At 43.8% G+C, this 12,286-nt stretch overlaps 1 protein-coding gene across 1 annotated transcript in view; it reads right to left on the bottom strand.

Moving 5' to 3' along the window:
• The window catches only part of REPS2 (RALBP1 associated Eps domain containing 2), a 97,487-nt gene extending 85,486 nt beyond the window's left edge, over positions 1–12,001 (bottom strand). Inside the window, exon 1 of the mRNA XM_063392899.1 lies at positions 11,720–12,001. Coding sequence (XP_063248969.1) covers positions 11,720–11,929 — 210 coding nt within the window. The 5' untranslated portion in view covers positions 11,930–12,001. The remainder of the gene's footprint in view (positions 1–11,719) is intronic.
• Between the last annotated feature and the right edge of the window lie 285 nt (positions 12,002–12,286).

The raw sequence follows: 12,286 nt of genomic DNA, 5'->3' as shown, positions 1-12,286 counted from the left end.
TACTTACCTCCCTCAGCCTCAAGTAAGGTCTTTGTTTATACATTCTTAGAAGGGAAAACTCATTTCAGCCTATTTATTCTTTATGCTTCCAACTAGCTCCATAAGGGATCTCCTGTAAGTACCAGAAACACATAAAGCTGCTGGGAGGCATGAACTTCACAGGAACCAAACCCAGAAAGGAATCTGGTCTGTGATCCAGACATCAGCCCACCATGACCTGCAGAAATGTACTACCTACGTTGGAACAGTGTCATGGGTTAGCACTGGCCAGATGTTACTGCACCCATGAATATATGTTTTTTCTCTAACAACTCCTGTGGGATGTGATCAGGAACAGAGCAGAGCAGGCTTAAATCTTGAAAACAAAAAAAAACCCACCAAAACTTTATTAATTACATAAGAACAGGGACAGAAATACTCTTAAACACACCCAGAGACAGAAATAAAAACTTCTTAGAACATTTCTTCTCCCAGTTTCTACCTCCCCACCCATCACTTTTCACAGACCAACCTTTGGGTTTTAAATCAAACAATCACCACTCAAAAAAACTAATCTTCAATTCAGCAAGGGAGAGAGGAGTCTCTCTCGCACCACAAACTGTTCTTCAGAAAACAGGGGTCCACCCCTTATGTGTTTCCATGTCACCCATAGCACCGCCCAGAGAGGTCTGCCAGGGTGACTCTCTCTTTTTCCTATGTCCAGCGCTCTCACCGCTGTCTCATAGGCCAAAACTACATACAGGGCTTTTTAAGGATGCTGCATGCCGAGCTCTCCCCTTTTTACCCAGGGGCCAGGGTTCCAGGAGCAGGTCTGCCCTGAGGGCAGAGGGCACCACCTCACCCTCCCTCTCTTTTCTCTGCTCGCTCCATTCTTCAAGTGCCAGTCACTGTAGCAAAAGCAAGGGCAGCTGCATCCACCCAAAAAAATGCAGTTTATGTTCAAAAGAGACTTAAGTTCAGTCCATGGCTGATATTATGCAAGAGAAGTCCAGCTCAGAAGGCTACTCCTCTCATTCTTCCATCGAGTTCCTTCCAATCATGCTTTATCATCTCGGTCTCAGGCCGCTGCCCTCTCTCCGAAAACCACCAGTCATGAAAATCAATGTCTAAGAAAAGTTTCTTTCTACCAAGCAAGGGTTAACAGTTTCTTCTCAGCAGGGTGCTGCAGGCGGAGGCACTCCCAGGCTCCGCAAACCCCCACGTGGCTGAGCACCTTCTCCCGGAGTTTGGGGGGAGGAGGGGGGTGAGCACACACAGAAGGCACTTCCACAGTTTTCCACCCCTCCATCCTGGACGGGGCAGCTCAGTTCCAGTTCTGTCCCTTCTCTTCTCCCCCCCCCCCGGGGGCTCCGGCTTACCTGAGCCCGACCACGTGTTTCCCCTCCCCCACCCAGCCTCGTGGCCGGGCAGGGGAAGGAGACCTGACACCTCTCTCTGCTGAAACCGGGATCTGAAAAGAGGCCGAGCCCCCCAGACTCCTGCTTTTAACTCTTTGTGTCCTCAGAGGCGTGTCCAAACCTCTGAGTGACCAATCCAGGTGCCAGCAGAAAAGCTGATTACTGATTGGACTGCCCACATCCCCCTGGAAAAATTCACCTCCCCCCCCCAACCACGACAAACAGCCTTGTTTCTCCTTCTCATGCCTCTTAAAAAGGGTATTACTGTATGTTAGGTCCAAAGGAAAATTTGTTTCCATTAATACTGAAGTCAGAGTTTACAGAAGAGACAGCCTGAACATACAGGACATGTCCATGTAGCTAAACAGGAGCAGCTACAATTACGTAGTTCTTCCACAACTTTCAGCAATATTAGAGAAAAAGCTCATTCTTCAGAGGTTTAAACGTTTGTTTCTTGCTTATGAGAATGAGTTATGGACAACTCTGCGTGGCAGGTCTGACAGCTGGTGTCTCCCTCATTGTGAAAGCAGTGGAAAAAGCATTTAAAGTTCTTAAAAACCACTGGAGTTAACATCCAGGCAGTGGCAAACACCACACGAAAAACCTGAGAAATCATCCCCATCTAAATGGCAGCCACCAGATCCAGTCATCTTGAACTGAACTAAATGAAAATACTGCAACATCTTCAATCTCTTCCCCCACCAAAAAACCCAATCTAAACCCAATCTACTACGATTTCAACAAACCTTTCAAATCTCAGCCAGGAAATGAAATGGGTTCTTTCCAGGTCACCTTAACACAAAGGTACCACAGAGTCCCATGGAAGCTGTTGTTTTGATGTTTCCCACCTCTGTGGTTCCTCAGCAGGTGACATCTCTGAGGCACCACAGTCTCCCCTCTGAACAGGCTGCCTGGCCACCACCACTCCTGTCCGTAATGGCAGAATTAGTGTCAGGAACAGAAAGGAACTAAAGAGGATGTACAAACAACCTCTTTCCCAAAATTCACGTGTTTAAGGTGTCACAGTGCTTCAACATCCAAGCAGTTCAAAACAAAGCGTTCTGATTTAATTCAACAAATTACAAGTTTTTAAACATTTCCAAAGCAACTTATCTTGCAAACATCGTTAAATTTGCCCTTGAAGACAGGAAGAAATTCTGGCATTTCCCATAAAACTGCAGTTCTGGCCTTTGTTCTGCTTTCAGACAAATGAGACAGAACTAATAGAGAAGACAACAGATATTCTGTGACAAATGATGCATTTTTGCCACAAACAAGTCTCTTACAGACGTATCTCCCACTCCACCAAAATATATACATTTTTTAAATGAGCTTCTTTCTTCCATAGTTACTGTTATGTGATTTTTTTGGATTTATGTGATTTTATGTGTTTATGTGATTTTTATTGGCTACCCTAATAAAACCTTGATGCTTCCTGTACCCCTCCTGTTTTATCATATTTGGCATGTTTCCTGAGCTCACTTCCCTAGTGCTTACAACTACAGCAGGTCCTTTCAAAGGCAATGCATCAAACACACAAAACATTATCTCCTACAGTTGTGCAGTTATCCTAATCAATAACATCTATTAAAACCTTCTTTAGTTGACAGTTATGGACTATTTTTATAAGACTGAAGAGTTGTCAAAAAGTTTTCTTAACTGAAGGTGCACCCTTGTTGCTAATTCCATTGCACGTGGTATATGCTGAAGACACAGCCCTTACTTGATCATATATAGAGTTTACCTCTAGTTGGAATCAACACATCTTTTGGAAAAGCAGGTTAATTTTTTTCTCTTCCACACCACTAGACAAAACACTAAAATTATCACTATTTCACCCAAAATGCATGTACCTTACATGCAGAAATGCATCCTTCAGTCAGTGAGAATATACTTGTTTGTGTCCAAATCAAGGGTTTGTCCTTGATTCAGCTAAAGAGCACAGGATTTCAAAACAGCAACACTAGAGTCAAAGAAAACACCGTCTCCAGTGCCCATGCACAGTATGCCAGTATTTTTGGCAGCTTTTCTACCACAATTTGTATTTGCAATTCTATCTGTACACAGTAAAGGAAAAGCAATATACAGGTGTTCTTATAAAGACAGCAATTACTCAGAGGAGGGAAAGCAAAAAATAAAACATTAAATACATACAGAATCACACAATTGAGTTTTGGCCTCCCTCCCCTTTTATTCTTATTTTTGGCATTTGGAATCTTAAAGTACTTCACCTTTTTCTGCTCCACTGCTGTTACTGTTTGCAACAAAATAATTCTGACTCAGTTTGTTAGCCCACAGCAGTCACCCTGTTTTGCAAATGATTAGACACATTGTTTTGTTCCGAATACCATCATCTTGGCTTCCATAGGACATCATTGTGTAAATTATGCCAGAAGTAAATAATGCATGAAATGTGAAATGTTGCCTATGCCAAAGCTGATCTAATGTTCTTTGGTGTGGAAAGAGACTTTAAGAAAAAGAAAAGATTAAAAAAAAAAAAAAAAAAAAAGGTAAATTAATTTGAAAGGCTCATGCCAAAAAAACACTTGAAATTTATAATCATAATAATAAAGTAATGCTACAGACATTTGCTATTGAAAGTAGAATTCAGCTTCATGACTCATACCGGAGTGAGCAAGCAGACACCATGGACCACGCTCAGACAGTTTGAATTCAAGCTCAGCCAAGTGTTTCCCATTAGCCGACACTAAATTTTCAGTGCCACCAAGCCAGTGGGAATGATGAGGCCCAAATCCAGCATTTTATTACGGCTCAGCCAAAAGGAGCATCTCCCTGTCACTTCTTGAGAGTGAAGGGCACCAACCCAGTCCTGCTCATTCAGACTGGAGGACTACACAGGTTCAGGGCCAAAATACTAGAACCAGTATTTGTAGCTTTTTGCATGGGGGAAAGACTGCAGGGCAGAAAAAAAATCCTACAGACATAAATGATAAGGCAGAAGAAAACACTGAAGATGTGATGTGCTGTGGTAGTCAAGCTATTGGAACTTCCTCAAGAACCCCCTTTTTTTTTTGCAGGCTTCACAGTGCTGAACATGGGGCACTCCTGTAGCTCTGCCCAGCAATGTGTGCTCATTGTAAAGGCCTGCATGGCTCAAAGAGGCACAAGGGATGATTTACCAGGCAGCCATAGTGTAAGCTCAGAGTGCTTTTAAGCAGCCTGTTCCAGACCAGAGTGCCCAGGGTACAGGGGAGCCTCCTCAACACCCTTCTGCAAACGTACCACCCAGTCTGAAACAGCTGGCAGCACCAAGGATCTGAACTTTGGTGTTTGCAGGGCAGATTTTTGGGAAAAAACAAGCTATTTAAAACATTACTTAAGTCCAAAGAGATAAGATCTTAATTTCATAATTATCTAGATAAACACCAGCCTGATGTTAGCTGGTCATCATTAAAACAAGACTCTTACTTTTTTTAAAAAAAGTACAGTTACATTTTTGCTCTTACCACAAAGTAATAATTTAAAATATATTTGAGCAACCACATCACCTAATATACATCTTATTTCTTATTGTATAAGAAGCTTGCTCCATTATAATAGTTAATAAGAGACACACCTACTTGTGTGGGTACGTATGACATATGCAAAGTTAAATTTAGCTGAAAACTGGAATTCCTTTAAAAATACAGTCTTCATCTGCTAAAAAAACAAAAGCTACACATTTCTTATATATACAAAGATTTGCAACCTTATAAATATGTTTTGCCTTTTAAATACATTGATAAATGAAGTAAATATTATTAGCAGTTAATTATTTAGTTGATTAGTTCTGGTCACTATGTCCTACCAGATCACAGAACTAATGGATTTCATCCCACAACATCCTTCCACCTCATCATCGTATCTAAAAGGTAGGAATAAAAAATAAAAATGAAATTTAAAAAGTAATGATAAACAAAAAAAAGTTATTCCCGACCGAGTTCTCAGTTTTATGCAGTGTTACCCAATAATGCTGCTGACTACAATGGATAAAGAAAATATTCCCTCAGTTGAGGAATAAGGGATTACTATTTGTCCACAGTTGATTTTCTACTCCAGTAACCTTTTCTAGTTAATTATCCACTAACTCAGCTGTTAAACCGTTTGACTGTCTCAAAAGTTGAAATAGTACATATGGCTCATTAATGTTGTATTTTACCATACTACTGGTATGTTTAGATGTTAATACATCAAAAAATCTTGCAAATATTATATCAGATGTATTTCTCAAATCACAGTATTTTAAATTTAAATAGGTCATTTATCCTGATTCTTTGCCCAAGAAATGCTTGTTCCATCTTTCATTACTCTATCTTGGCTAAGTTTTTCAGCTCAGCTAAATTCACATTTTCAAGACTTCATAGCATCCCTCTTTAACAGGAGGTATTTGAGCCAGATTCAGCCACTGAAGTGAACTGTGCTCAACATCTCCTTTGCAAAACACACTGTGGCAACATCATCAATCTGTGTCCAAACATGACAATACTGACAGCAGATTGCTGTAAATATACACAAGACTAGAAGAGGTTATACTCAACTGTGAACCTCACTGCACTTATGTAAGTATCATGACAAAACCACTTACTGAAAACATAAAAATGAAAACTATTCTTCATTGTCTCTGCTTCATACTGCAGCAACTTCTCGTGAAGAAAGTTAACTCTTTTTCATCCCAATGGATCTTTTTCCCCATCCCTTTTTTGTATTATTTTAAATCACTGGCACAGCAAAGCATTCTTTTCTTGGGAAATTAAATAACTAATTGACACTTGGCTGTTATGAGGATTAATTACTGAAGACTGCAGGCCCTGACCAGACTAATTCTGACCATCCCACTGGATGTCTGTGACAAGCAGGTCTAAGAGTCTGTTTTACAGTGTCATTTGAAACACACTTGGAAGGAATGGCTTTTACAAATCATCTATCCTGTATGACAACATTGAGGCACTCAAAACTACTAATCTTGTAAGCAGTGACTATGCAGTGATAGTTTACATCATAAAAAATAGTTTAAAGATGTGTTAAGATCTCCATTTTATTTTTTAATGGGACACATCAGCAAGAGAGCTCCACGTGAAGTTTTACCCTTTACTTTGATACAATTCAGAAATTTTCTTAGGAACAATACTACTGTAGCTTTTACATCTGGGTTTTTCATTTTCCTACTTATATAAACACAAACTTGCTTGTGAGTCTGGAAAGGCAAGGACATCTTGGGGGATTGTGGAAGTACTGATACTGAAATGCCAGTTTCCCTTTCCTCCTCTTGCTGCACTGCTTACATGATGATGTACCACGCTTTTGTTCCTTCCTGACTCGAAGACGTCAGCAGCATGCAACTTCTCTCTAACACCACTTTCTGATGGACCCACTGTCCACTCAGCAAAATCACATGGCCAGCACAAGCATAATGCCACCTTCTGTCAACAGCTGCAACAGAGTGAACTTTATTTTTGTAAACTAACATTGAGTCCAGATTTCCATCAAACGGCTCACATTGTAGCTGCCATAGTTCTTTTTCTTTTCTGCCTGTTCAAAGCAGTTAGTTCCACCCCAGTTATCATGCAGGTAATAACTTATACTTACGGAATTAAGAAAAATACATTTCAGAAAGAAAATCCTTACTGGCATTTTTCCAAATATCAACTTAATAATTTTTTTTTAGTCTATTCACACTTCTGCTTTTTGAACACAATACAGTTAAAGTGTAGAGTTGTAACTATAGAGACAAGGCACAATAAACACACGAAGGCTCACGAAGTCTGTGGAAGAAAAGCATGACCGTTTGTCTGTGCTCCCTATTCACACAGTGCTGGAAGGAGAGTCCCAGCTAAAAAATGCAGTGCCTGTACAGCTCCAGCATCACACAATTAGTACTTGTCATCCTTGGAGCTCAAAATAACACAGTGTGTTCGTTTGCAGAGGAAAGAATGCGTTTTCTTAAGAAAATTGGATCTCTGTGCTGATAATGCCAAGTCCACAAATAAGATTAAGGTTTATAAAAGTGGGACTTAAAGATATCGTCAGACAACCAATAAGAATTAATCAAATAAGTTGGAAACTAATGAAAAAACCCAAGCATTTTAGGGTAAATCTTGAGTCCAGTTCTGCTCCTCAATTTCTTAACACAAAATATTCAGTGACAATAGTCATGTCAACAAACAGCAACACCAGCACAAGGTGGGTCTCCTTTGCTGATCAGAGGGCAGTGATTCAGTAAAGCATTATTTTATCTGACATGCCTGCAGACATCAGCTCATGGTTAGTTGGCACCCATAACAAACACACTTGGGGTCCCAGGCTCAGGCAGCAGAGGCTGTATGTATTTGCTGGGGCCAGCTTCAAAACAGAGTCACAAATCCACAATCCCAAATGACACAGGGCAAACCAGCCACTGTCAGCATCTGGCACAGCCATCAGTGTGGAGCACTGACATCACAATGCACTGGGGAGCATAATCCAACAGATCTTCCAAGGAATACGCCCCAAACCCCTGAGAGCATGCCCACATGGCCACACAAACCCATTTTAGTCATCCCCTGACAGCCCCCAGTGGTGCCTCCTGCCTTCCTCACACACCTCTGCCTGCTGTTTCCCCTTGTTAGAAGGGTTACTAATACTGATCTACGTAACATAGCATGCTGTGGGATCACCAATGTTTTTGTGGGCCCAGTGAATCCAAAACATTTACTTTTTAAAAAATTTATTTTTTCTTTGCACAAATTCAGTTCTTTTCTCGTTTATCAGGAGCCTAAAGCATAGAGAACACTATTTTCAACCTCATCAACATGTATGTATATATAAATGCAGCTGATGCTGTTGAATTTCTTTTAATTCTGACAGTGTGAATAAGTACATGGGGCATGACTAGTCTGCTCCTTCTCCTTCAACATAAATACTGCAAAAAATAAAAATAAAAACAACATCAGCACAGACCTTTCAGACAAATAATTACAGACATTTTGCAGAGTTACTTTAAATGCCCCTGGTAAAAGATCTGCCGTAGGCTTTGTACAAGTCTAAATACAATCTTAATGGCTCTGTCTTTAACCAAACAATATGTCTAGCCGAAGACTTTCAGTACACTGGGGAGGTATGATTATACAGTCCACAAAAGCCATGCTGTTCTGTCCCTGTCATGCCCTTCTCTGTCCTACGAAGTGTCTGACATCTTTAATTTTAGTGCTAACTGCAACCTTTTTTCCAGAACTGAAATAACTTGCTGAGTTCATTGTTCGATCCTGTCTGTAAGTAAAGCGAAATCGGTACAAGCTCTGCTGTACCCTACTGCCCAGCAGAATTGCTGGCTTTAATGAGTCTGGGTGTAATGAATCTGTGTTCAATCACTTCATTCTTAGCAAGACCCAGGACTCTCGGGTGCGCGCCATCTGCTCCGACTGACCCGGCTGCTTTTGGATTTTTTCCATTTATTCCAGCATTTCCTCTTCTGCCACATGCTCGCACATTCCCTACCTGCTCTCTGTTACCTAGCCTCTTTCATCCATGTAACTTCTTGGATTAAGCCAACTAACCTTTAAACCAGACCAAACCCTTGCCTGTTTGCTGTCTGAGGGCACACACACCACTGCTTTTCCCCTGGAACTGATATCCCAAACAGCACTACTCCATCGAGGATGCACCCTCGATTTTTGTTTTGAGAGCTAACCCTGCCATTACAGGTAAGGAAGTGGAGGGAGATTTCCTGAGATGCTTGTGTGCATCATCCTGATGAGTAATAAATCTCAAACAAAGAATATAAGGAAAAGCTCTTTCTTTCTCAAAGATTTATCCCACGTATTACACAAGTACAACCGAAGATAACACACAGAGACTGCCATGGCACTAAATGTCAGTTCTAGAAGCATCCTGATTTGTAAAACCACTCCTCAATGAATGCCTTGAGAATAAAAAGCTGCAAATTGCACTTTGCTTACAAAACCATCCATAATTGCCTCTTGCTATATCCCATGCAAGGGCCAGAGAAGGGTGTTAAGTACCTTCTGGACTGTGCAGGCTCTGTTTAGCAGAACTCCAGAATTGGTTTCCAAACCAAATCTCCCCATTTCTGACATGAATAAACTCAGCATGACCATTTCTCAGTCAGTCAGTAGGGATGCTGCCTGGATTCAAAGCACTAATAGTCACAGATGGGGATTTTAAAAAGCATTAAAACACCCCCCTCAAAAAGGTTCATACTCAAGAATTATTTCAAAGAAAGCATGTTATCTTAACCCAAATCAGCTGTCTTGGCCTAAAATAGGTGTTCCCTGTACTAGCAGAAAATATATACCAGGAATCTCCATATATTGGTCCCCTAACTGTTAGAATGGTAGGATTTTTTAATGTGAAAATATTAAATCGTATTTTTGGTATATAATAAGACAAAACATCAGAAAAATATCTCAAACAACACTGTGTGATTTTCCCTATCAAAACATCCCCACTTGGAATTTATTTTTTTAAACTCATTCCATTAATGAGTTAATGACTTTTTTTAAAATGACTTTTCCTGAAGTCTCAGTAAATGTAAGAATACCTGCCAGCAGTGAGTTCTGAGGACAGGCACACCATCAGTAGAGCAGAATGCCACTGTGATTAGTGCCCTATAAACAAGAGGGGGAGGGAAGGAAGGAAAAAGAGAAACAGACCCAGATCCCACAGGCCTTATTATCTGAATATTCCTGAAGCCAATTACAAGCTTCTTTGCCAGTAATGTTCTCCCCACAGCATAAATATACCTGGAAATAATCTAAAAGAGTAAAAAAAAGCCCAGAATGTCAAAACCAACCAACAGACAAATCCAAAAACAAAATTCCCCAAAACAAAACCAAAATTAATACCTCACCATTTCCAGGCTTAAATCACACATTAGTACCAAAACGATCCTGAAAACAAACTGTGATAATAACATAATAATAAATTTCACTTAAATGATAGGGTAAGAAACTACATAGTAAAAATAAACTACATAGTAAAAATAACAGGGTTTTTTCCATACTTCTTTGAAAATTTAGGTGGCTATTCAGATAAGCCTTCTTATTTGAAATTAAATGTCCTGTTCTTCCTCTTTGCAAAAAGAAGAAAGCGGAAGAATACCCTTAGTGCTGTATCAATGTGAAATCTATACTTTCACCACTCAATTCATCTGCAAGACCAAGGTCACACCAAGGTGTGGCTCAGTATAAGTTGGTAACACAGTGCTTGGTAAGATTTTTGTTTTATTGATCTGGCAAAGAGCACAAGGAAGAAAAAATACCCTTGAAACACCACAATTTTCGTTTGGAATTCCCTGCGCAATACGAATTTATGTAACCCATGACGAGATGATCTGCCAGCTACCAGGACAGCAGTGGAGTTCACTACCTTTGGGCAGTGCCCAGCTTCTCCACTTCAACACAACTTTTTTCTGCTTCATAAGTAAAAGCTATGGAAGAACAAAATTCCTGAAAATAAAAGTTAAATTAATAAATAAATAAACAATCAGGAATTTCCTATCTCTGGTCAGGAAGTATTAAGCAACTAGCGTGTGTTAATTAAATTACTAATCTGCAGGTGGAGAAGACCCAAGTCCGGTTCCTCCCTGTTCCTGGAAACTGGCTGGCACAAGCTGTCTCATACCCAGGACAAGCTTTCCCTCAAAAAGCAGGAGGGCTCCGGCTCACAGCCCCTGTTGGGGACCACTTCTGGGGCTCTGCTGCTCTGACGGGAGACCCTCGCCCTTCGCACCTCGTATTCGCGCTCAAGAACTGACACAGAACATCGCAACATCATCTCACCTGCGGCTTTTTTTCCCACTAGAATAACATTCAAGAAAAAAACCCTCAGTGGTAAAGCAGGAATTCAGCACATGGCACGTCCCTTCATACAACTGCCTTTATGACTTTCGGGGCCCTTTTGAGAAAGGCGACGGTACTCCCGACCGGAGAGGGAGAGCCCGCCCGGAGCCCGCGGGGTACGCGGTGCTCCGGGTGCCCAGCCCGGCACGGGTGCCCCTCACGCACCCGCGCCGAGGGCAGGACCGCGGAGCGCCGGCACTGCCAGCGCCGGTCCGGGGCAGGCAAGCGGGCAGGAGCAGCCCCAGCACCGCCGCTGCGGGGCGGGACCGGCCCCGCTCCGCTCTGCCCCGCCGCCGGCAGGGCTGTGCCTGGTCCCGGCCCCGCGGGCAGCGCAGGGGCACGGCCCGCCCGCAGCCCCGGCTCCCCGGCGGAGGCAGCGCCAGCCCCTCTGCCGAGAGCTGCGGGAACAGGTCCCGTCCCGCACCCCCCAAGCCGCCCGCGCCCCGCAGCTCCGGGGGGAGCCGGCGCGGACACCCCCGGACCCACCTGGTGCAGCGTGTCCGGGGGCAGCTGGGAGGCCCGGAACAGCTCGCCCACGCTGCTGCCCCCGGCGGCCGCCTCGGGGGGCGGGCAGCACCGCGAGAAGAGCTCGGAGTAGCGCTGCTGCTCGGTCTCGCTCAGGGGCAGCAGCAGACCCCCGGTGCCGGCGGCGGCGGCAGCAGCGGGGCCGGACCCCCCCGCCGGCCCCTGCTCCATGGCGGGGCGGCGCAGGCACAGCCGCTCGGCGGGACAGATGGAACCGCGCCGCCGGGGAGCGGGGGGACGGCCGGGGGGTGGGCCGGGGGGTGTGGCGGTGGCCGTGGCGGGGACCGGGGGCGGTGCCGCGCTGCGGCGGCGAAGGTGCAGTCCCCGCCCGGTGAGCGCCGCGCCGGCTCCGCAGTGCCCCGGCCCCGCCGCCGGCCCCGCCTCCGCCCTCCCGCGGCCCCTCCGGCCGCCCGCCCGCGCTCCCGCCTCCCGCCCCGGCCCCGCTGCGGGACGGCGCTCAGCAGCACGCGGGATCCTCCCCACATCGCAGACTCACGGAACGGCTTGGATTGGAAGGGATCTTAAAGA

The sequence above is a fragment of the Prinia subflava genome, chromosome 3, assembly GCF_021018805.1.
Source record: "Prinia subflava isolate CZ2003 ecotype Zambia chromosome 3, Cam_Psub_1.2, whole genome shotgun sequence".
Taxonomy (NCBI): Eukaryota; Metazoa; Chordata; class Aves; order Passeriformes; family Cisticolidae; genus Prinia; species Prinia subflava.
This window is presented reverse-complemented; position numbering and strand designations above follow the sequence as displayed.